The sequence below is a fragment of the Epinephelus moara genome, chromosome 8, assembly GCF_006386435.1.
Source record: "Epinephelus moara isolate mb chromosome 8, YSFRI_EMoa_1.0, whole genome shotgun sequence".
NCBI lineage: Eukaryota > Metazoa > Chordata > Actinopteri > Perciformes > Serranidae > Epinephelus > Epinephelus moara.
Genome location: NC_065513.1, coordinates 10,858,383 through 10,884,591, shown reverse-complemented (window position 1 = coordinate 10,884,591; position 26,209 = coordinate 10,858,383). Strand labels below are relative to the sequence as shown.

The 26,209-nt window shown below is 41.8% G+C and overlaps 1 protein-coding gene across 2 annotated transcripts in view; it reads right to left on the bottom strand.

Moving 5' to 3' along the window:
- Positions 1-9,642: 9,642 nt before the first annotated feature.
- Positions 9,643-26,209, bottom strand: part of txnrd2.2 (thioredoxin reductase 2, tandem duplicate 2) — a 31,618-nt gene continuing 15,051 nt past the window's right edge. The window contains exons 12-18 of one of the 2 annotated variants that reach the window (XR_007570369.1): positions 20,529-20,665; positions 16,916-17,011; positions 15,852-15,944; positions 13,365-13,436; positions 12,856-12,953; positions 10,176-12,057; positions 9,643-9,910 (exon numbers count right to left, since the gene is read on the bottom strand). Coding sequence is in view for 1 of the 2 variants with exons in the window: in XM_050051381.1 (XP_049907338.1) it covers positions 11,934-12,057; positions 12,856-12,953; positions 13,365-13,436; positions 15,852-15,944; positions 16,916-17,011; positions 20,529-20,665 (620 nt within the window). In the remaining variant the exon portion in view is untranslated. Of the gene's footprint in view, positions 12,058-12,855; positions 12,954-13,364; positions 13,437-15,851; positions 15,945-16,915; positions 17,012-20,528; positions 20,666-26,209 lie in introns of both variants that reach the window. The other variant, XM_050051381.1, reaches the window with a different exon arrangement.

The following is a 26,209-nucleotide window of genomic DNA, read 5'->3' as shown; positions in this document are numbered from 1 at the left end:
TAATCCCTGAACAGATACAGGTGTCTGCTAACAGTTTATCAAGTTTTCTAGAACCCAACCCAAATGTGAAAGGCAACATTTTGTAAAATCTACAGGGAGTGCATTTTGGCCTCCTCAGAATGGTTGAGGAAGTGGGTAGGGTCACTAGCACCAACTAGCACAACTTAAGGATTGGCTGTGGCTCGGAGGGTACAGTGGGTCACTCACTAATCAGAAGATCAGCAACTTCTTTAAGTATCATAAGGCAAGATGCCGAACCCTAAACTGCTCCCGATAGCTGTTCCATCGGTGTGGGAGTGTGTATAAGCTAAATAGCAGGTGGCACCTTGCCTCAACCACTATTGTGTTAATATGTGTGTGACTGGGTGAATGCAGAAGAAAATGATAGATAGATAGATAGATAGATAGATAGATAGATAGATAGATAGATAGATAGATAGATAGATTTTAAGCTTTAACATGTAGCAACAATTGGGGCGTCGGTGGCTTAGTGGTAGAGCAGGCGCCCCATGTACAAGGCTGTCGCTGCAGCGGCCCGGGTTCAAATCCAGCCTGTGGCCCTTTGCTGCATGTCATCTCCCCTTCTCTCTCTCCCCCTTTCACGCTTACCTGTCCTGTCCATTAAAGGCAAAATGCCTTAAAAAAATAAAAATAAAAAAATAAAATAAAATGTAGGAACAATCAGAAGATCTCCACTTTGAGGTTGAATGTGAAGAGGGATAATGACATAGGTACTGGCTAGTTGCTTTCTAACTTGCTAAAAAAGCCACTGTCCCAACCAACCATGGTCTACTCCAGGGTCTTTTTGTACAGATAAAAAAAGAGAGGGATATTGTGGTAAGCAAGCTTTATAGTAAGCTTCGGTAAGCTTTATAGCGTCTTTGTGCTAAGCTAAGCTAACCTCCTAACTCCTGCTTCATATTGACCATGGTAAGAATCTTGTCATTTAACTCTCAGCTAGAAAGTGAGTAAGTGTTATCTCTAAATATGTCTTTTCCTTTAAGGAACAATGACAAAATCTTTCTTAAGATTCAACTGTGTTTTTCTAAATGATAGATGGATACATATTGACTTTACTCATGAACCTATGCAGTTTATGTAAGGGCACTGTCAGATAATATCATAAAAAGAAGAATGTTTGCTCCATCAGAAGGACCTGATCCGTATGTTCATTTTGCCTTAATCTATTGCATCAATAATTAATAAAAATGAATGTTGTCTTAATTCAGTTTAGCTGATTCTGTTTCAGGGAACTGATATTATACATGCTGGCTCACAGTCACACACAACTTACACTATTTTATACCTAGCTTTAACTTGAATGTAACAGTGCCATAGTTAATATTATTAGTAACACCTGTGCTTTTCCTGCTATGTTAAAATCTCTGCCATCAAAAAGGCCTTTCAAGTTTTTTGTTGCGCATGCTGCTCCTCAGCCTGATTCATGCTGCATTCACATGCTCCTCTGATGGTCCCATTTCCATATTTGGGAAGTCATTCTTCCAACTTTGTTGTTTTTATAAGCTTTTAGTTTGGAAACAACATGGATGCATACATGTAACTTTATGTCTCCCTGAGTTTTCTACGTGTCAGTGGACGAGTATGCATTAAGTTATCAGAAGAGGAGGAGAAGATACTGCATGTGGGAGTATGTGTTGAATGTGCAGGTATCATTCAATGTGATGGCGAGGCCTCCCCTGCTAATATTTTCCTTGGGCATCTTTGCAGGTGTGAATGGAGAGATCTCAGGGAGGGCGAGGAGTGACTGGCCTGCCTGTCACTTTGAGGCAAAGAACAAAACACATCATGAATAAATGAGTGTGTAGCGGGAAGGAAACACAGGCACTATCAACACCACTGAACCATCCTCCCTTGGAACAGTGAAGAAGAGGAGGCACCCAATGTCCAAAGTTAATATCTTTATCAGTTCTTTTTGAAACTCCTCTGTAATGATGAAGCTGTTTCTCATGGTCTCTCTTTTTTCTTTATTTATTTATTTGACAGGGACAGTGAATATTAGTAACATTTCTGACAATATGCCAGCATTAGCCAGAAAGGCTTATTTCTATCTGTAGTCCCCAGGCAGGCAATAATTAAAAGCACAAATGTTAGGAATAAAAGCCAAAAATACAATTAAGGATAAAAGCAGTGAAAATATGCAGTAACGTACAGAGCACAAAAAAACACAAAAAACGAAGCAAAATAATGACAAATAAGACAACAAATAAATACCTCACTGTTCACAAGTTTGATTCCTAATAAAACAGGCTTTTAATGTGGTGGAGAAACCGTGGGTTCAAATCAAACCAGGAACCCTCTTGCTGTGAGGTGACAGTGCTAACCACTCCACCACCATGCTGCCATGCATACTGACTATTTTATCTCTGAACTGTTCTGCTTTCAGGCAGTTTTGTACTGGAATGATGGCACATGTGTACATGTTTGTTTTGGCACGAATACTCACTCCAACCTCGTCACATATTGACATTTTGGTCATGGACTTTCCATGCCCACATACGACGTGAAAGGTACCCTGGGTGTGTTGGTTGTTGACGTTCTGGGACGTATCAAGTTCTGCCTGTTAGATGCATTGTCTTCTTTCAAGACACACTTCTGTTTTCACAGGAAATTTAACATTTACATACAGTCTCTTTAAAAATAAACACATGACGTTGGTACAACACCACAAATTGACTTTTTTCCCTTCAACAACAAACACACACAGTTGGGTTTAGGAAAAAAGAATAGGGTTTGGCTTTAGAATCTTACGGGACGCGAAACGGGTGAAAGTCGGTGTTTGTTGGACCCATCCACCACCACCCCTGCCCACCCCACTTGGACTTTTGCCACCTAGCTTTCGTCCTTGTCCTGCCATATTTCCCCCTGACACTGCTGAGGGCTGTTAAACTATCATGGCAACCGGCCGCGTATCATGCTAACGTTAAAGAACGCCTTTTTTCATCAAGTCACTGCCCAAGTGCCAGATTTCAACAACTTCGGAGTGAGACCGGGCTTGTTTTGGTGTGTGTAGGGCTGTGACTGCATACATTTTGTGCCATACTATTTTATCTCAGGCAGTAACAAAATTATGTAAATCTTTAAGGACATACAGAGAACAGTAATACAACCTGCTTTCTAAAAATCCATCTCCATAAAAACAGTGTTTAATTTCAACATACTCAGACTACAGTATGAAATGAGAGCATTTTCCACATAAAATGATTAATTTGTGCCTCTGGTAGTATTTCATGGATATTTCTGACTCACCTGAGATCCCTGTGATCTCCTAAGGTCCGCTCTGGCTTTAGGCTGTGACTCTTTGGGGAGTCAAATCTGCTCAGCAGGAGCGCTGCTGGAGACTCCACCTGGAGAGCTTCCACTGTGGGCCTCTGTCCAGGGAAAAAGGGGCCAAGTAAAGTGGTTCATCCAGCACAGCAGATCAGTGCCTAGTGGAGCCAGGAGTCGTTCCTCCTGTCTGAAGATGACTTGGTCTGGGCTGACAGGACTGGCATATTTTCTTTGTTCAGCCATAGGCTTTTCCACAGACATATGAACAGGTCACAGCCCCCATGGGTCCTGACCAAGCAACAACCTCTGGGGCTGAAAAATGAAGCCAATGCTTATGTGCCAAACTGCAGTAACTCAATTGGCCACTTGAGGCTGGCTCCAAAAGTGAGTCAGTCCCCATAGACCCCCATGTTAATATGCCCAACTTTACAGAAGAAACATGTTGATGTTTCCAGCCTGGTATAAAAAAGGAGTTTTGGTCTCCACAGCTATTTTTCCCATTCACGACAACTGTACAGAGGTTAATTGTTATATAACCCACCTGTTTCAGGAGCAGTTTTCACACTTCGGTGGACATGGTGAGTACTCTTTGTTGCGGAAACACTTTTACTTCACAAATATTCCATATCATAGCAACCAGAGGCAACCAAAGCTTCTCAGCTGAAAAAATGCTGCGCCTCCTAAATGCTTTCAAGCACCCCTTGCTGGGTGTTTCCTGAGTAGCACCTGGTGTTATCAGCTAAGAAAAACAACATTTTGGTGGGCATGGTGTCTAACTGTTATTAAGGCTTAAAGTAAGGCATAATTAAGGACGCAGCTGCTTTGAGTGACAAGTGCTTGCCATCCATTGATAAGTCACTATCATGGCAGCAGCATAGGTTAGGTAACCATGGTGTAACCCCAGTTTCAGTAGCCGTAGCTGTAGCTGTCACTATTTCAGAGTGGATTCAGTTCATGAGATCTATTTGTAAAAAGTCATGTTCAGGGTTTGATTGTACTAGAAGACTCTCTAAGGGTTTAGATGTTCAGTTTTTCTGGTAATAGGCTACATTTTGTTTTTATGATTTTAAGCATGTTTTTCGCTATTAGCATGAGCATTAGCATGAGCATAGATAACCATAGCCGTAAATGCACTGTGCTGACCAAGCTAGCAGATAGCATCCAAATATGGTCACTTCTGGCTCCAACAATTTAAGATGGTAACAGCCAACATCCCAAACATGAGCCTTAAATGCTGGCGTCCACAAACCAAGACGTGAGAATGGTATCAATCTAAAGCAAGCACATGGCAACAAATAGATCTTTAAATCAGTTAAGCATCAAAAAGGTTCTACTATTGCTGCAATGCCACTGCCCGGCAGTTTGCACATTATCATTTGAAGGCTCAGGCCGTTTTTGTACCATCGGCACGCACAAAGAGCCAAAGATAAAGATGGTTTAAAAATGTCATTGGGTGAAAAGAACCCAGATTAGTGAGTCGAGGCGCATGCCGTGTCTCCTCTTGCAGTAGATGCCGAGACATTCAGTAATGAACACTCTCGCTGCTGCTACTTCATTTGTCATACGGGATGACATTAAGGCCAAAGGTTACTCTGTGAAGGCTAATCACTGAGCTGGTTATATATACACTGGTCTGTATGTGTGTGTGTGTGTGTGTGTGTGTGTGTGTACCATAGTTTGGCTGTGACAGTGACACTCCTGTTATACAACCATCTGAAAATTTGTTTTGGAAAGACAGAGCAGAGGTATAGCTCTCCACAGCTTTATTTTTAGGGGACATTCATGTGCACTGAACGCAGGCTCACAGTATACCCACACCATGCCATTCAAACATGCAGCATGTGTGGATATCCAAATACAGGCCGTACACAAGAGAGCTCACGTTGCTGACACACCCACGCATCCACATTCCCACCTGCCCCCATACACACACCATCTCTTACACACACATACACACGCACACACACACAAAAACATACCACACAAGCCATCTCTCATCAGATCCGTGATCAACAAATAAACACTGGCAGGCATAACTGTGACTTCCAGGAGCGAAGCTAGCAGATACACACTGCATGCAGACTGTGTGTGTTGGTGTGTGTGTTTGTGATTCATTCACAGGCTGCTCATCCCACCACACACAGCTTTTAATGGCTAAACAGGAAAGACAGAATCAATCAGAGAGGCATTGACAGCAGCCGGAGGGCGAGCTCTGCATGCAGTCCATCTGCAGCACATAATAACATCATCTCTGCAGCTCAGCCTGTGTGTGTGTATTCTTACTACATGCATGTTTATGGACAGGACGATAGGCAGGAATTGCAATCTGTGCCAGTAATACACTCAGCTCAGGTCCAGGCAGTTCTCCACATCTCCAGCCAGATGTTTTTGGCTGGGAACCATTGTGACACTGGGAGCTACTTTGATTTATGTGATGTGACTCAGACTGATAACACCAGAGCCCCAGAGCAGATACATTCAGGAGGAAACGTTAAGTTGTCAGTTTCGTGTTGATGCTTTCCTCTGCTCTGCTAGTGTTTGAAAACACCTTCAGGAAGTGTGATAAGGTAGCTCGTTATATTTTGTGAGGCTTGTTTAACTGATTATCTCCATCAATAGATGATTATCTCCAGCCAGGTTTGAGCAACATGAGCTTTTAATGTTAATGCTATCAATCATAAATCAGTATGTAATTGAACACACTGCATCATGTCTTTAGATCATAATGGAAGATTACCAAATAAGCCAGGCTTACTGCAGGGAATTCTGTTTCATAAAGCAGGTTTGAAGAATTCTTACTTATTGGAAACATATATGACCAGATTATCCAGTTGATAGGCTTAACCAGTAATTTTATGCATCGCAACATCAGCCTACTGGCGCTTATTTCAGAGGCTTATCGGCATCAGATAGAAGCCGATGAGTTCTGAGATTGGTGTTCATCCTCTGGGGATAATGAATGTCTGTAAAACATTTTATGGCAATAATACATCCAATAGTTTGAGCCAAACTGGTGGACCAGTCAACAGACCAACCAACCAACCAACCGACATTCCCATCGAGCAATCATTTTTTTGCTAAAAAATATTATTGCATGTCTGAGGCATAATGAGTCATTTATTAAGCCTAGCTTGACTTAACCTAATCACAGTATCATTAGGGTTGTCTTTATTGAGCAGCTAAACACTGGCTCAGTTTGTTAGGCTCTTTTATTGTGTTGTAATTCTACTGTATACAACTACAAAGCAATGCAGTAATGAGCTACTATGGAATTAATTGAGCAATAATTCTACATGTCAACTATTTTGATGCTGCTGATCAAACAGACAATGATTACGAAGTTGTTAGAGGAGCAATAACATAATCATAATTCACTCAAGACCAACTGTTGAGTGCCAGACACAGCTTGTTTAGATCCAAACATCAGGGTGAGCTGTGTTGCTTTTGCATGCAGGCTTCTATTGTCCCAATTGGCGTGGTTTGGCATGACTATACACACAAACACAGCCCCTTTGTTGTATGCCGTCATCAGACATCAGCTCAATAAATCTCTGTGCAGCTTCCAGAGGTAATAAGACAGCTTTCTGTGTGGCAAAAACCTGACTAAATGATTTAGGAGTTGAGGTTTCTGATCGTAATTGCTTTCTTAGTTACATCTGAGGACTGGAACCACAAACTTTGACATTGTAGCACATCCTTTTCACTGTTGGCCACAGGCACTCGTATTCTACGTAAGGCTGTGGTCGACTGGACCGTCCGAGATAGGCCAAACTTAACCGCAGTGATACATCTATCTCCTTTTCAAACACCCACTTCTCCTCAGATAAAGACTGCCGTAGCAGCCATGTGTATTGAATTTAGACCATTCCTGAGGGTATCCTGTTCTTATCAGGGGTCAGATAAGCTCATTTCACAGGGCCTCACCTCTACTGGGCTACCAACAGGACCGCACTCTGACAAGAGCTGACCTCCTCTACCTCTTCTTAACGTCTGAAAGAGAAGTCAAGAAGGGAGGCAAGTCGATGACTGAATCTTTCTAGGAGCTACATTTGTGGCAAAATCAAATATGTAGTCTTTGAAACAAACAAAGCAACCTTGACATTCCTGATGGGGAGTATTCAGACTGCAGACTCAGTCACAATCCAGGGTCAAGATTAGACTGGGGAGTCCCCATAGAAGAAAGTGGTGTCTGTAAACTATGTAATTTTGTAAGCAAATGAAAGGAAAGCATACAACCTTATCTCAACACCCTTGTTCCCATGGTTGTCTTTGTGAGCCTACCATTAGGCTCAGTACCTGGCTTCAGCCGGTTCTTTGAGCTAATTGTCTTGAACTTGGGAGGCCAGATGAAGGAGAAAGCACCAAAATCTAGTCAGGAGACTCACTTTGGCTTACCAGTCTAAGGGCCCCTTTTTTTAAATCAAGCCTCCTGAGGTGCCCCTCCACATCAACCGCACCCCGTCCAGGCCCTGCAGGCATCTCAGGCTGACAGCTCTTGAGCCAGATACTGGCAGTACAACAGAGCAGTCATAATTGGCCCCTATTCATTTCTCAGGGATAATCCTCGCCTAGGTTGAGCCTTTTCTGTTCCGAGCGTCATTTTTTCGCTAATGTTTACACAAGGTATGTATCGGTTTCTCCTCCTCCTGAGGATTTCACTCCGGCTGCAGGGCTGTATACCAAGCATGTGTGTTTTAACGTGTGTCTGAGGCTTCTGCTCCTCCAGCGTGGCTGCTAGGGCTCAAGACCTGAAGTGACAAAGACCTCGTGAATGTCTGACTCAGAGACAACTGTCAGTGTTCAATGGGCTGGATTAAGGCAGAGCATAGAACCGAGCGCACCCTGACATGTTGACATGTTCTACTAAGTGCATTTCAAGGTGGATTTAACCTGTTTGCTCCATTGTGGAGGGACAGAAGAGACACAATTGCTTAATGGGACTGGCTATTCTTGAGACGGTGGGTGAAGTTTGCTCCTGCTGTCTGGGTTAGGACTGACACCGGCTTCATTCTCAGGGTGAGTGAGGCTGCTGTGGATCCTGAGGAGGTTCAGGGGTTTCAGAGAGCTCTGTCCTTAACCAAACAAACACAGTGGAATTTCTGCCATTGTTGGTGCAGAGGGTTGAGTGACAGGGCTGCATAGCAGAGCTGCCTGTCAGCAGAGACGACTCTGGGTCAAAGTGTGACCACCCCTTGTGACACTGCTTAATATAAGACTAAGCCTAAACCTATGCAGATTGATATTTACATTGATACTGTCAGTTATTCTCTGGATTTACTTTGTCGATGCCATTGCAGCGCACCCTTACAATTACAATTTAGAAATTTCTATAAAGGAATATATTTTCCTACTAAAAGATGCGGGGAAAGATTTCTACTGATCATCTTCTCCAATTCTAGGAAAGAAAGGAAATATGCCTATTTCCCAAAATGTTGAGTTTTTCCTTTAAAGGCCCACTGTGTAGGATTTGGAGGGATTTATTAGCAGAAATGGAATATAATATAGTATGTATGTTTTCTCTAGTGTATAATCAACTGAAAATCAGTATCATTGTGTTTTCGTTACCTTAGAATGAGCCATTTATATGTACATATGGAGCTGACCTTTGTCCACGGAGTCCACCATGTTGCTACAGTTGCCCAGAATGGACAAACCACACACTAACTCAAGACAGGGCTATTTGCATTTTGCATTGGCCACTAAGAAGTCCCTCTGTGATGAGAGCATTGCAAAAACATAGCTTTTTTAAATGTGAGACTGCTTAACGTCTGGATCTTACGTTATCAGAGAACAAAGGTGAGCGCACATTAGCAGGTGCTAGGCTAACAGCCCGTCTCCCGACATGTCAAACAGCATCAGAGAAATACTGATTTGTGACATGAAACTGCTTTATTCAGTGTTTTTAGTGGTTTTAATCTCCAGATCTGTTCATTTTGGAGTGGATGAGGTATATGGCTCACTGTAAAAACCTTATGAATAATGAACACTGAAGGAACTCTGACCATGAGAAGTTTCAGCTGGTTGCAATCTGCAATCCTCACCACTAGATGCCACTAAATGCCTCCTAAATCTTACACACTGTTCCTTTAAGTATTACATATATACTTTCTATTCATATTTGTTTTTTTTGCTGCATTCTGCTTTTATTTCCTTTCTGTAACACAGCTATCAGTTTCATCTTCTCTCAGTAAGTATATACATTTTGTTTTTGTATAATGAGCACAGCCCAGTATAAAGGAACTATTTAAATACATGCTGTATGCTTCTGTGTACGTGTACACAATCATGCACATGAATACGCAATGCAGATGCAACTGAATATGCAGTCATTTATGTAGAACACAGAACACTCAATCAGTGAACATCATTACTTTAATAGTGACACTGCATTCCAGTGTGTTATTACTTTACATATAAATTATGTATAACAAAAGCGTTAATGGAAAATTACACTTCCCTATTTACAACTACTACAGTTGGCAGCCAGGTGACATCAGGCCTGCACTCCCCTGTTTTGGGTTTTAGTGCAGGTCATCATTAGCTGGCTGACCTGAAAGTTGAACCCTGACCTCCCCGTGGGGCACAGCTGAGGCAAGCTGGTCAAATCTTGGGCCTGGAGTGACTGATCAGCAACAACGAAAAGATATTCATATTAGACAGACACATCATAAAAAATAAATACTGATGATTTCATTTTGTGCGTGTGAGCAGCAATACTGTGTAAAAGATATAGAGCAGATGAAAAAAACACAGTGGAAGTGGAGAGTGAAAAGCAAACAGACATTACAGTTACACTGATGGCCTCAATAACTTCCTTCACATTGCCTTGGGCCCACCCCGAGGTCTCTGAAGTGGCTCGTTAAGCACAGGAACATAGACTCAATTACCCAGGGCAAACGCACTGCTACTGCTCGGTGTTGTGTTGGTTGGTTCTGTCCGTCCTGTTGCCATCCTCCCCCCTCCACCCTGAGCCCCCCAGGCCCCTGCCGTGCAGCGCCGTAGCATGTGAGCCCTCTGTGCTCCGAGTGATAGAGTCAAGCTGTTCCTGCTGAGCGGAGGTCAGGGTCCTTCAGTCAGCACCTCGGCCCTGAACAGAGCACACAGGAATCCCCCTTCCCTCCCTAACCAGGACTGAAACTCAGCTCTCTCTCCTCTGGCCCAGGTCCAAATAAACCTGGTACCTCTCTCTCTCTTTTTCCTCTCTCCATCTCCTGGCACACTGTCACTCCCCTCATCGAAATCATTAATCAGACGGGGCAGATTAGACTTCAAATAAAAATAAACTACGCCCAGCAGCCTTCTCTCAGGTCCCCCGATTTCTTTAGCAACCCACTTTATTGACAGCCCTCCTCCTCCTCCTCCTCATCCTCTACTTAATAAACCCAAGATGTCCAGTGCAGCCAGCAGCTTGAACATTTGAGCACTTTGGCAAACTGTGGGGGCCTATTACTGCTTTATTGATATAAACAACTTGCCTTATCTTCAAGGGTGATGACTCTTTAGGCCTAACCTGCCATCCATGTAAAAACACAACAGATAACCCTTATCAGTTTGGCACCACTAAAGCCAGTCTGCTTTCAAACGTCATCCAAATGCACCTATCTTTTATAGGGATTAAAGGGATTAAATGTGCAACCTGAATGTATTCAGGCTTATGTTTTATCCATTGACTGCTTTGTACTGTCTTCCATTCTGGGCTCAGAAAATAGGGGTAGAATTGGAGGGCAACAGTGCCACCTTTGGGTGAGGCTGGGTAGTACAGTTAAAGCAGAGCTCTCACAGCACTGTTACCAACAGGTAGAGTTGCCCTGTGCCTACTGTGGCATCCACACGGCGTTTCACAGCACATGTTTGAAGTCTCACTGTATTCTTTCATACATTGGGATGGAGAAGGGCATGGGAGGAAAAGTAAAGGGTCTGGAGTCTGCTGGGCCGTAAACCAGCCGGGGCTCCCTGGCCAGGTCTTGGCTGGCTGACTGACAGGCGGCCCACCGACTGTTTGTGTGTGTCCATGGGAAATGGGGCGGTGTCGCTTCGGCGACGGCCCTGGGGCCATCCATCAGTGTCATGGGGGGGGGGGGGTGTGGGGGGGGATGGNGGGGGGGGGGGGGTTGTGGGGGTGTATGGTATGTGTCACCTCCAAGACTAATGGACAGGAAGTACAGCCAGAGAAACAACAATATTTGCAGAATATATATATTCAGAAAAACGTTTGGGTTCGGTCCATGGTTCTTGTACAGTTTTAACAAAACCCTGAACACAGGCCTTAATCCTGATTGATGAGCCTGTTTATTTAAAAGATGCTCACTCTGCGGCCAGGGCTCTCACTAACCTGATCTGTAGTCCTGTGCTCTCACAGGATACACTCACAACATGCACGTTTATGAGATAATCATAGTCTTGGTTACCAAATGATGTGTCGGTGACACTAACCCGGGCAGTCAGTGATGACCTACATAACTGACCCATTGCACAAGAGGTGCAGCAAAATCCCAGAGAGCAATGTGAAACTGGGGGCCATTTTGGGGCCATGTATAAGGAGATGGACAAAGAGAAAGAGCAGGAGAAACCCAGGATAACTTCTTTCTACTGCCCTAGAGGGACCTTGTGTGCTCACTAGTGTTCAGAGACCGAGGTGCTTAACCTCAGCAGCCGGTTACGGTGGCGTCCAAGCCGGACCGCTTTGTGATGTTGGCCTTGACCACCTCCTCAGCACAGGTCGGGTGGATGCCTACTGTCTGCAGCAGATGGGAATATGTTGCTCCACACCTGAGACACATACAAACACACAGGGAGGTCATTCAGGTTGACTTTACTCACATTCTCTCATTGATGGCAACTGTACAAATTATCTATTATCTTCTAATCAGTCCAGTCATTTCTGCTTACACTGTCTCTGCTGACAACCTTAGAAAGGACCCAGCTTTTAATTGTATCCGAGATGTGATTCAATAAGGCTGTTACTTACATAACATCTTTAAAATCAGATGTTATTAATTCTAAATTAACATTTTAGAAATGCAAAAAAGGGTGAGTGGGCCAGAGCTTGACCTCAAGACTTTTGGGCCCTTTGTAAGGGCTGCTGAGGGTAGTAGGATATTCTGGTGAATTTGCAATCACAGACTATTTATTACAAAGCATAGACTTTGCTTTTAAAAAATTATAATCTAGTCCCTTGCAGTATTATTAGTGAGATTTTCTTTTAAATTAAACACAATTTAAACTGTTTTCTCAGTGATGCCTTTGTGGTCCTTCAGTCAGGTATCCCATCATATGGCATAAAAACTAAAGCTACCCATCTAAACCAAACCAAAAGTATCTCAAAGCTATGTTTTTATTGGTGTCTCACAATTTAATCTTTGGTTTGCTGTAAGAAATATACTTAAAAGTATTGTTTTTTAAATGCACAAATGAGTAAACAAAATCAGGGAAAGTCAAATCCTACAAAAAGAATCCATACTGCACATCTTGGTGACCCTGAGAGAGTTAAAACACGTCCATTCAAAACTATTTCTGTTTGGATTGCACATTTACCTTGAATAAAAATCTAGGATTTGTTAAACTTACTGGAGGCCCATTGCAAAGCCCTGTGTGACTTCCCCAGCATTTGGACCAGTGAAGTGCAGACCCAGGATCTTCTGGTCTCCACCCCGCTCACATACCACCTAAGGAGTTAGAAAACTGGATTTAATCCAAGGAGCTAAAGCCAAGGAGGTGCTGGTGGTAGCTGAGTACACTATACTTGTTTTTCTGTACATCGCGTCCTTATCTGCTTTTGTCTGAGGCTGTCAAAATAACCATTGCATTTTAGCACTATTTTAATCTTTTTATATTATAAAGCAGGACAAGTGGATCCCAAAGCTGACTTGCTATGGGCCACAGACGGATAAATCAAAGGTTGAAAGGATTATGATTAAAACACTCAGACTATTTCATTTCTTGGGTCAATCCCTCTCAAAATGTCCTTTGAGTAGCAGTCTAAACCCCACCAACCTGCTGCAGGAATGTCAATGAAATCTGCTCAAACATACCTATGAAAAAGTCACTGAGCAGCTTGTTCTGCAGTTTAACCCTACCTTTAAGTAACACTGGCTGGCATCACGCTCGGCGACAGTGAACTCCAGAGGCTTGTAGAAGGCATGGTAGACCTACACAGACATAAAACAGAGGACAAATAATATTATTATCTGGATTGAAATGCAACATAGAATTATTATTGTTGTTTTTAAATCTGAGCAGTTTTATTTGTTATTCTGCTTAAAGACAATAAGTCCTTCACAGCAATGCCAAAGTTTCCAGCAGTGATGATGATCTCTTCATATATACATTTTGCAAAGTGATGCATTCACTTTTTCTGAGAATAGCAATACAAATAACATAATAAAGACAGGTAAACAAAAATGCTTTGCAAACAATACACAATGCCTAATTAACGAATTTGCTTTACAAGCAAATTTAAAGCCCACTGATGTTAGAGACTTTTTTTTTTTACAACAGATTAAAGAAAACAATAACAACATACAATAAATGAGTTTATTAAATGGTATCAGGTCATAGCCTCAATTTACACACTGTATTTATTAGCATTAATTTCAACACACTGTACACAGCCAGAATAAAAACATCTTCGCTTGCTCATGATAGTGATTTATTTCAAACTCCTCACTGAAAACCTGTGTGTAAGTGTGTTTTATTCTGCGGGCGAACGTGCCGACACAAGTTGTGAGGGCCATGCAGCTGTCGGGGGCCGGTGCTGCAGTTCCTCCTCAGATCTCGGAGCCTGTCATCACCCCATACACACCTCAATCAGGCCTCCTGCTCACCTGTCAGTCACAGCGAGCAGCCCCACCTCACCGGCTAAACCGTTTATCGACGGGCCTCGTGCAGGTGTTGGCTAGCATCTGGCACACACCGCTCGTGTATGTAAGCGCGTAAAATACTGAGCTGTTTGTCGTTGCACTGGATGTGCGTGTCACTGTTTGTTCAGGGGTTATAGGACATTGTATTTTTTTCATGCAGGCTGATGGCAATAACAGGCCACTAACACTGCCTGTGTAACTATCTTTGTGCATGTGCGGCATGTAGCCATTCATTTCTTGATAAAGAAACTAAAGTTATTATACAACAAAGTTCTAGTAACAATAGTGGACCAATGTTACACCAGTTCTGTGTTGTCATATCATAAAGAGTGTACCATTCCCCATCAGAGACATGATTCCTGCTCGCTGTTCAATTAATTTCACAGTACGTTGAGAACTTGTACTGACAACCTACAAAGTGCCCTTGTCCACAAACATTGTATTTCAAATTAAAGTTAAAATTCTTTCCCAAAACTGATGTTAACTTTTTAATATATTAACAAAAAAAATTAAATAAAAAAGAGCATATCTAAATATATCATTTGCCAAAGATTATGTTTTATGTTATGAGGCATTTCACAGTATTGTGAGCACTTGAGTTGCTACAAGCCGCTAACACTGCTAAGTTCTGGGGTTCACTCAGGCATCCCCTGTTTACTGTGGGCTTTCCTGGTGTGTATTAAAAAGTTAAGAACATGTTTGTTTACGGCTACATTTTCAGCATGCATCCAATAGTAAGCTACAAAAATTGCAGACACAGTACAGAAGAAATAGCCTGGAAATCCAGACCCAAATCTAGAAAGATTTAGGGTCTGGCTGTGAGTAATGAAAATGGCCCAACTCGAGGGGCGGCACCAAGCATGCATTTGAAAATATCACTGCACACAATTGGATAACACTACGACCAATCAGAACAATAGATTAGACTCTTGCCGTATCCAGTCGGCAAAACAGCAAAAACGTCCTTCTTGCAAAGGAAAGATTCAAGCGCCATCTTCTGTTCCTCTTTTAGAGAAAAAGCCAAGTCTAACTCGTTCATTGTAGCAGCCAAAGCCGTTTCAAACAACTGGTGTTCATCCGTAGCCATCTTGCAATGTTTACTGACTGATTCCGGATTTCGTCATCGCAGCGCTGTCATCATCTGTTTAACTCGCCTCTGGCCCGCCTATATCAGATACACCGATGTGATTGGTGCAGCTCGGCAACAGCATGGGTAATGAGCATCATTACTTTTTTTTATCTTTTTCTTTTTTTTAGATTATTTTTTTGGGCTTTTGCCTCAGAGTGAAATGGGGTGAGAGAGAGACACGCAGCAAATGGTTGCAAGCCGGAGTCGAACCTGCGATCGCTGCACCGAGGCATCGCCTCTGTACATGGGGCGCCGGCACTATCCACTGCGCTACCGACTCCCCAATGAGCATCATTACTGATTGCCAGAGTGACTCGCTGAGCAAATTCAAATTGTGTACTTGCGAAAACTCTGGATTTCCAGGGTACAGAAGAAATGTAAATGTTGCAAATCTGGGTTTGGCTTTCACTTTCGCTGGTGATACCATTTACAAACATTACCCGACAATTCCTGCATAGTATACCTTTAACTTCAAATGTGGACATATGAGAAGCCTCTATTCAAAACGCTACAAATCCATTTTGGAAATTCACTGCTTACAGCTGTGTTATAGCAACACATCTACAGTATCTTACCTCTAGGCCGTCTTTTCCATGCCTCTTCTCAGCCTCCTCCTCAGATAGACCTACACAGCCATACTCAAGGGGGGTGAACACTGTGGTGGGCACCTGACACACACACATGGACCAATTAAAATAATGATAATGACCGTTATTATAAGTATATATTTGTTTCAAACACTTTTAAAGCAAAAATGACAAACCGTTCTTTACTTCCAGTTTTTCAATTCTAAAGATTTGTTTTCTTTCTTTGTTACAGGTGATAGTAAATGTTTTTTTCTATATCTAGTGAATATTTGGGGGTTTTGGACTGCTGGTCTGACAAAAGACATTTGAATACACCTTGAACTGTGCTAAATTAAAACATTTTTTACCTTTTTCTGACATTTTTTTGACCAAATGATCACCCAAAATGTTGAGAAAATAATTGACTGATGAACTGATAATGAAAATAATCCCTACTATAAACTCAAAATCCCTACTATAAATTAAAAAAAGCATTGATTTTACAATTAGTAATTATTTTTGCGCATACAGCAGGGGGGTTTGTGGGACCCCAGACCATGAGGAAGTAAGGCCAAAGTCAAAACTAACAGGACCCTGCTTAGGTCTGACAATTATAGTTGTCATGTATTATGGAGTAATCATTACCTTTAGTTTGTATTTCAATACAGTGACAATATATAACAATATATTCCAAACCTTTTCGAGACCCAAACTATGCCAAACAAAATTTAGTTCATCTGTCTTAGAAGTCCTCTGTGACCACATGTGAATATAAGGATAAGCTGTAATAAAATATACATTAAGACTTGCAGAAAAGCTGAATGTAACTAAACATATCATAATGACACTCTGGTATGCCAGGACTGAAGAGAGGCTGGAGGCATACAGTAAGATGAGTGGGTATATCAGAGACTAACAGCAAAACACCAAAATGATTACAATTTGCCTCAGATTAAGCAAAAAACAACCGACTCACAGACACAACCTATGAAAAGTTGGAGGGAAATGATCAGCCTCCAAGTGTGTGTGTGTGTGTGTGTTTGTGTGTGTGTGTGTGTGTGTGTGTGTCTTACATTGTCATAGTTCATGAGTTCAGTGCCGTGACCGGCCAGTCTACGGGCAAGAAGCTTTCCAGCTTTAATGGCTGTTGGGGTCAATTCAGGACGACCCTAAAACACAAGACAATTGAATTTGAGTCAGTATGTGTGGACCTCAAACACATTAGATCCAGATCTGTTTTTTTAAATGTGTTTACTTTACTATAATTTACAGAAGTCACAAGTTTAAACCATTTGGTCTGTTTTTTCTAATTTCAATCAGTTCAAATTACACATATCAATACTCAGTGCAGAAATAGAGTGAAATACAACACACAGACAAAGTGGGCCATGAGTCTGTGACTGACACAGGCGACAAGTGCTCAACATTTAAACCATCTAGAACTTTGTAAAAAAAATCTTTGCGTCTGTGTTTTGCCTTTATTGTTCTGGATGTCTGCCAAAACACACACACACACACACACACACACACACACACACTGGATGGTGCAGGAAACAGTAGGGCTGCGGGGCAATTCTAAAGGCATGACTTAAACCTGTTAAATTACCACCACACATCCTGTTGTCCCAAACATCTCCTGCACCTCTGCATGTATGTGGATGTGTGCTGTGGTATTCCAGTAACTGTCATTCGTCATTATAATGCATTTCTTGGCACTGTTTTCTGACGAGAAAAAAAACAACAAAGCACTGGACAAAGTGAGATATTAACTCCCTGTTTAAAGAGAATTGAAAAAAGCCTCTGTGCTGCTATGATAAGCTGACAGACATATTTGGTTGAAGCACTACTCATCAAAGCGAACTGTCAATCAAAAAGAGTGTGTGTGTGTCATGAGGCCTGGGAGGCAGGAAGGAAGCACACAGCTGGTCGTGGTGAAAAGACAACATTGACATTACATGCAGCAGGTAAAACTAGTATTAACATGGCTGGTTCAGCTCAGAACACAGTCACTGAGCCAGAGATTATATGAAGATGGGCTGGAAGGGTTTCATTTAAAACTCACGCTGTGTCCTAAATTCCATACTTAGATGCTATTTAGTGCAGTGTGCAAACACTGGACACTACACTGGCATAAATATCCCACAGTGCAATGAGGTTGTGATGACAACGTTCATAGCAGACAATGATGCACAGCAACTAAGGCAGCTCAGTAACATCGATAGTGCAGTCAGTACAAGGTTTCACTTTGCTTTGACGCAATATATTTTTAAAATTAGTTCAGACTATTAGTTTATTTACTTTATTAATCCCCCTGAGGGGAAATTCAATGTTTTCACTCATTTGTCAATTACACACAAGTCTGAAAGACACACACATACACAAACAGGACCTATACATGCACAAAGTGGAGAGATCTCAGAGTGAGGGGGCTGCCCTTTGGTCAGGCGCCTCGAGCGGTTGGGGGGTTCGGTGCCTTGCTCAAGGGCACCTCGGCAGTGCCCAGGAGGTGAACTGGCACCTCTCCAGCCACCAGTCCATGCTCCATATTTTGGTCCGGACGGGGACTCGAGCAGGCGACCCTCCGGTTCCCAACCCAAGTCCTTATGGACTGAGCCACTGCCGCCCCACCAAAGCCATATGGAACGCCTGCTCTATCCACTAAGCCACTAACACCTATGAGCCGAAGGACTCCTATAGACAAAGAAAACACAAAAACTCAAAGAGGTTCATCATGCTTGCTGTCAGGTATTGCAGATGCCCGTACAGCTGAAGTTGGCATAGGTTACCATGGTTATTTATCTCTAACCGGCAAGAGGGCGATCAGGAAGTGACTTGGTAATCCCAGTTTAGTGCATCTGAACAGACACAAACCTCTGTTTATCATTCACACAAAAATATGTTAAAACAATTGTTCACATTTACGGTATGAGGTGCATAGTGTCCATTTGTGCAGTGGTGCTGTAGTTGGCACCCACAGGTGGTCATTTGAGTGGGTCCCCAATAAAATTTGTGTTCTTTTACAAACTGTATTGTTAAACTCATGTTTGATAATTATGGTTCTTTTAATGGCTATATTTAAGTATCATGAAAATGTATCTGAAAATTAAATAAAATCCAAAATCCAAAGACTTTATTTGACATATGATTGTGATTTGTGATGATAATAGAAATAAAAATTCAAATAAGTTACTGTATAAATTTAATAGTTCAACATTTAAAAACAATATGCTTATTTGCTTTCACTCTGATAAGAGTTTTATGCTTTCCTCTCACTTATTGAAGCTATGAACAAAACAGGAAACAACAAACAACAAAACTGGTCTTGTGTGAGATGTATGAATTGTATGGTTAGAAAATGATGGTCTATAGTGAAAATTCAAACAGGGCATGCTCTGTGGATGGCAAACCATCATTAGGTCGCCTCTGACATGAATCAATGCAGTATCAATCAGTAGCACAATCACAGTATCACAATGTAGCATTATTAAGGGGAAAAACACAGCGCGTCCCCTGGACGGTGAAGCACCATAACATGAGTGAATACAGCATCCACTGTCACAGCAGACGTCGTGGTGTAAGATAACAGGAATGTCTGTAGTAATATCCTACATATTTGTGAATTTGAGTGTATTTTATGAACTTTAAAATACAAGGTTACTGTCTACCAGCAGTCCCTAGGGACCTCTGTGCCGCCCTGCAGTCTTTACCAGGAAACAGCAGCGTACCGAGCTTCAGATAGCCAGGATGAGAACAGGTGGGAGAGCGGACAGGTGTCAGATCTGCGCATAGCACTAGGACAACAACACCAGCACGTCATGGACAGTATGATGATGACACAAGTTTCACACTCAGCGGTTTCTGTGACATAAGAAATAGTTTCAAAACTAGTAAAGTCACCTAACGCCACTGTTTCAACACAGATTGGTGGTCCACAGTTAGTCCCTGGCATATATTGACATGCAGCATGTGAATGCATGGCACATGTCAGTACACTATTTAGTGCAGTTCAAGCAGTATTTTGCGAACCCTATATTGGGGAAGCTGATATTGTGATGAAGGTAAATTTTCCATATATTGTGCAGCCCTAGTTTACACATACAGCTGTGGGGTTGGTGAGACCCTAAACAATGAGGAACTCAAGCCAATGTCAAAAAACAAAATTATTATTATTTTTTTAATCTAGAATGTATCCCTCCTTACATCAGACATACCACAAATCTTTATGACCTTAACTGAAGGTAAGAGCCTATGTGTTAGTGATAGCAAATGTCAGATAAATGGGAATACTCTTTTACAGGAAGCATGACATTAAACAAGTTTTGCTCTCATTGGTGGTTATGTAACTCATGTAGAGTACAAGCTGGAGGTCAACATTTGTTTACCACACATTACATCTCTGACTCAAGTGTCATCAAGATCTACTTAATATATTTATTCCAAAGACATACAAATTTCAGCATTTTAAGGAATGGTACTGAACTAATTCTCCAGAGCTAATATGTGTTTAAGTTAAATCCCAGATTTCTCCCATACAGCTGACAGACCTCAGCTCAAACTAAACTTTGAAAACCATTTACAGTGACTCTGTCTTAATTAAGCCTAATTATTATGCAGAGAGTTTTCCCATCGGTGACTGTTATCAGGGCTGCTTCTGCTGTCAGAGTCGTGTCTGTGAACAACACGTACCTCTCCGATGTCACCAAAAGCATAGATGTTTGGCACCGAGGTGGATTCGTCGGCGCCCACAACTATTTTCCCCGTCTCCTTTTTGAGTTGCACACCAAGCTTGTCCAGGCCCAGGGCTTTGGTTTCAGGGGCTCTGCCTTAGGTCAATGAAAGGAAACAACACAAGGAGAATATTACATTACAACTCAGGAGAGACAGAGGTGTGGGAGAGGAGACAGGCTCTCTGTACAGTGTTCACAACACATTCTGCTGAGGTTTTAAGGCATGTGCCATCACTGCCTTCAGAAAACCTTGTCCAACAATTACAGAGTTATCAAAGCAGTTGATACTGTAGGGGGGTTATCTGTACTGTGTTCCTCACACCTACAGTAGCATGCAGCTGGATTATTCCATACTACAAGTATGAAATAATCCTGCGTTCCAGTCAAAGTCGAAGGTCAGAACTTCCCAGTTGAAATTTCCAGCGTCCAACCTCCAAGGGTGTAGGTATACAACGCCAACCGTAAACAAAAAACATGGCTGATTGTGACAAACTGATGTTTCTTTAGCAAGTGTAGATGCAACTGAACTCTTAGCAGTGCAGCCTCCTTGTAACAGAGGACGAAAAAAAAATGACGCACAAGGTAACAGACGCCATTATAAATAATATTTTACTGCACTTTAATACTTGGAAATGTATCTAACCTAATAGAAAAACTGTAGTCTACAAGTACGTCCTACCCCCCTCCCCAACTGATTGCAATGTACACTTCCATGGGTGCTGCCATTGTTGTGTGATGTCAAAGAACTGCTTCTTCATTTTTTTTGCAGGTATTTGGTTGTGAAGACATTTCACTCAAAAACAAAACTATCAATGTCATGGAGACGCTAGAGAAAAAGTCAGAGGAAAGTATCCAAAGTAATTAGGATTGATCCTCTGGAGACCATGAATGTCTTTAGCAAATCCATCCAACAGTTGATGAGATTTTTCAGACCAAAGTGGTGGACTGACGGTGCAATTCCTAGAGCCATGTCGCTAATATAGCTAAAAATGGCAAACATCTGTCAGCTCCGGCCCCTCAAATCTGTGGATTTTCTTGTTTTTAACATTTTCATATCATTGTATCGTCGAAATTGAGTTCTGCACTGTTGGTTGAACAAAATGAGCAATCAACTAATCAACAATTACCAGCTCAAATCTTAACACACCAGTACCAGTGCTGACCTTCAAATATAAATGAAGGTCAAACCCTAATTCAGAAGTGTTAAATAACAAAACAACCACAACATCTGGCCAGGTGAGAGAGAGGAGTAGAAACTGATGAGTAGTTGGGAATTGGTATCCCATTGACCTCCTGGGACATCCAAAGGTGTGATTTCTGACACATCCTGGGGGACGGCTGACTGATGCTGTCGACACGGAGTCTCTATGTGATGGGGCATGGACCACTCACTCCCCTCCCCATTCCACAGCTCCTCGCAACCTGCCTGGGTAGCATAATAAACACCCGGCCCTGAGCTACCCATGTAGATGCTATCGGACAGCAAAAATAACAAACCCCTGAGACCCCTTTTCCTGGCTGGAGCCGAAGAACAACGTCCTCCCCCTCTTCTCAGACTGGGGGGGCTACAGGGACCTGTCTAGTGCGCCACAGCATGGGTGGTTAAAGGCAATGGAGAGCACAGAGAAGGAGAAGAGAGGGGAAGTTAGGCAGTCATGACCAATTCCCAAAAGCAAGACTTCTAAATATTTTCCTGTCCTATATGTCCACAACAGTGGAACAGTCTACATATACATGTCATTCTCTCAGTGAAATCAGTTCAAGTGAACTGCAATGGAATTTAGCTATTAAGATTTTGAAACAAAATTTTCTAATCTGTACTTATATTATTTAAATCCTGCCATTAAAAAAAGTAAGAATATATCTAGAATATTCCCTTACAATGAATAAGAGTGACCAGTGGTGTGGCCAAAAACAGCTCTAAGGCCTTTGAGATTTCTTTACTATACATTCAAAGGAAGTATATAAACAATATCTTAATGGATTATAAACACACTATAATGAAGTTGCCAGCTGAAGTTTTTATTAGTGTATTTGTCAGCAATTATCTTGTGAAGTATAAATAGCAAAATAGATTACACAGCTGTAATCACATAACTTATAGTATATCTTCACACTTTACATGAATATGAAATAGGATATATATGTAACATTAGTTAGTGATTTGATGTATTATCATGTATCAGTTTACATATTATTATGAATTACTTATGTGTAAATTCAATGTCTTCACTCTATCTGCTGCTGAAGGCCATGAGATGTGTGTGTGGAGAAATTTGTAAGAGGACCTTGAGTTTTTTTTTTTTGGGGGGGGTTTGGTCAAACCACCATTTCAGGGTCAAGCATTAATCTTCATGACTTTTGAACACTTTTTTAAAGTTTTAAACCTGCCTGTGAAGGATTTATACAGCAGTTAGTGTTGCTTCATATGAGAAGTTATAATAAATGACAAATACACTGATAAATACGGAGCCCCTTAAAGGTCGAGTCGGGAGATTTTTTTTGGACTGACTTTTGCATCTCCTCGCAATACTTTTGCGTTACGTTCCCTCGCAATTAATTTTGCGTTACCTCGCAATACATTCCGTTACCTCGCAATACTTTTTGCGTTCTGGTGCCGTCTCCCACCACCTCCAGGAAGCTCCCCACTGCGTAAAAACGCAGCGCAGCCAGGCACTGCACCTCCGGGCTGAGGGCGAAATTGCACCGGGTTGCCCTCCAGATGTGTGGAGACACTAGTTGATGAGGCATTGTATCCCAGCACGGGGCAGCCAGCACTTCATTTGGACAGCCTGATGTGCACAGCACATACAGGAACACACTTGTTATTCCTCATATTTATTTTTCGTCGTATTATTTTTCTTCCGCCAGTTTTCGGTGCGTAACTTGTGCCTCAGCTTTGAGCGCACATAGGGTCTTCATAAAACATATAGATTCAAGATTCAAAGTGTTTATTGTCATATGCACAGTAAGGACACGCGTTTCCCTGCAGAATGAAATTTGTTCTTTTCTGTCACCAATTAATGCTCAACAATATAAATCTGAAGTATAAAATAGATCAAAATATATACAGTGCGCAGTGTTTTAATATCTCCTTGCTTAGTGTAATATTAATCTGCCTGCCGCAGCTGGATCTGTGAGCGTTTGGTCGCTAAGAAGAGTGTTAAGAGTGGGTCAGCTCGATCTTAAAACTCCTTCTTAGTGAAAGATCTTCTTAAGCTAAGAGCGAATCTGGGAAACGCGGCCATTATCATGTCAACATACATGGAAAATGTGTCCAGAGTTTATGACATTTACCGGGAGCTAGAGCCATTTGACTAAAGCTGACGTTATTACTGCTGTAGCATGATGTAATTAGGCTAAATATTACATTTCTAACAGTGTCTGAGCTGATTTATTGAAACAGCATGCTTGTAGGCTGCTGTAACGTTAGGTTTACAGAGGAAATAATGGAAAATAAAGATATGTGACTTAATCGGGTGAAAATATCGTTAGTGAAACAGAAACAAGCGTTAGTTAGGGGACAAGAGCCAAGAGTCACAAAGACTCATGTATGTTAAAAGTTACTTACAACCGGTGTATTTAATATATGTGTCCAGGGATCTTCGCCTGTGGAACGAGTAACGTGACCACTAACTTGTCCCCAAACGAATGCATGTTTCTGTTATGTGTTTCACTAATGTTCTTTATGTATTATGAAGAATGTCAGACTGGCCAATCAGTGGCAGAGTTGGGACCGGAGTCACAAATAGCGCATTTCGACTGACACAGAACCGGCACGGCGCCGGTTCCCGAACCTAATTAAGTAGGCTACTTACAACGGCATGAAAGACAATAATAACAACACTACAGTTTAAAAGGAGATCTCGCCAGCTTCATACAAGTTTATGTTGGTCACCGATCACTGCGGGCATCTAAGAGGAAGTGACAATGGTGGTTCATGGGAATCTAAAACGTTATTGCAAGGGAATGCAAAACTATTGCAAGGGGACGCAAAAGTATTGCGAGGTAACGCAAAAGTCTTGCGAGGGGACGCAAAAGTCAGTCCAAAAAAAATCTCCCGACTTGACCTTTAAGGGGCTCCGTAGATAAACACTTCATATATCTGCAAAAACCTGGGGATTTGCGTGATTAGTAGATCTCTCTACTTGGCAGCATAAATACTATTCTGTTAAACTTATTAAAAAAAAAATGTATGCGACTGGATTTTTATATTTGCATTTAAAATACGATTTGGTTATTAAAAAATGTGATCAATTTTTTCAAATGGCTCTTACAACATACACAATATCTTTTTAGGACAATGTTAAACCTTTAAGGCTAGCCAACTAGTCAAAGTTTAAGTAGACTCACAAGTCAGTCTTTAGACGCTTTGCTTAACTAAAGACTGATGACTTTCTCCCTGATTTTGTGTTTAGATGGGCGGATACAATTTACAAATTTGAGTTTAAAAAAACTCCCTACGTTGCAGAACCAATAGTAAATCTGCAGGGCGGTCCTTCGGTGGCTCGCTGAACTCTTGTGCTTGTAAACATAGCCCCACTAGAAACACGTGTAGCGGTACAAAATGGCTCAGCCGAGCTCGCAGAAAACGCTGTCAAAGTTAGTGGATGTTTGTCGCGTTTGTGGCGACACATTCTCACCAACTTAAAGAAACAAACATAATATATCACATTTTTCACATCACTGTATCACCGTTTGGACTAATCCAATGTTTGTAAAGTGTATAAACACAATGATTGAACAAACATTACTATTTCTGTGTGCACGTTTAGCTGGGCTAACCGTTAGCTGTTAGCCCTGTTAGCCGTTAGCGGTGTCTNTGATAAAACGGAGTTAAATCTCTCGGCATCCATTTTCAAGCTCTCTGTGTATTTGTTTCCTTGCGGATGAGAAAAGGGGGAGCGCACATTTCCGAGTAGGCGTGTCTTTTTCAAAAATGCAAGAGGCGTTGCTTTGTTGCCGGCTGTTTTCGCCGGTGTGTTAAACACACTTTAGAAAGGAGTGTCCCCAGACTATCAGAAGGCGGAGATCTCTGATTGTCTGGTGGCGAGACTAAAGTTTAAGCATCCATTTAAATGTCAGGGAAATTAGTTGTTAGGAAGGATTCATCTCCTTGACAAGACAAAACATCTGCAGCTGAAACATTAATTACTTGATATTTCTGCTTTAAAATATTTAATTTCAGCATCAGTTACTACAAAAATATCCGTTTTAGCCGACAAAAATCCATATCAATACAATCTGACAGCTAAGTGTAAACTTTCTCTCTACATATCTGGCCTTCCTGTCTGTAGCTCCACTCACTGCTGTTCTGTAGCAGTGACCACAGCTCCATTGTACAGCAAGGACACAACAACAGTGGGCTTGCTGATAAGGGATTGGTTGGAGCTGGGACACACACACAGACACACACAGTGGTCCAGCATAACAAAGCCTGTTGTGACATTAAGAGGAAGCCTTTAGACTGCTAGGCTAATTAGCCACAACAACTCTCCAAAAGTTGAAATGAGAGCTGGACGCTTATCTGATCAATCAAATGAACAAAGACAAAAGGGAGCGCAGTGTGAGGGGGCAGCTGTTTTTCTTGGGGGAACAGATCATACAGGATGCCAAAAATTGATTACGTGTTCTATTTCA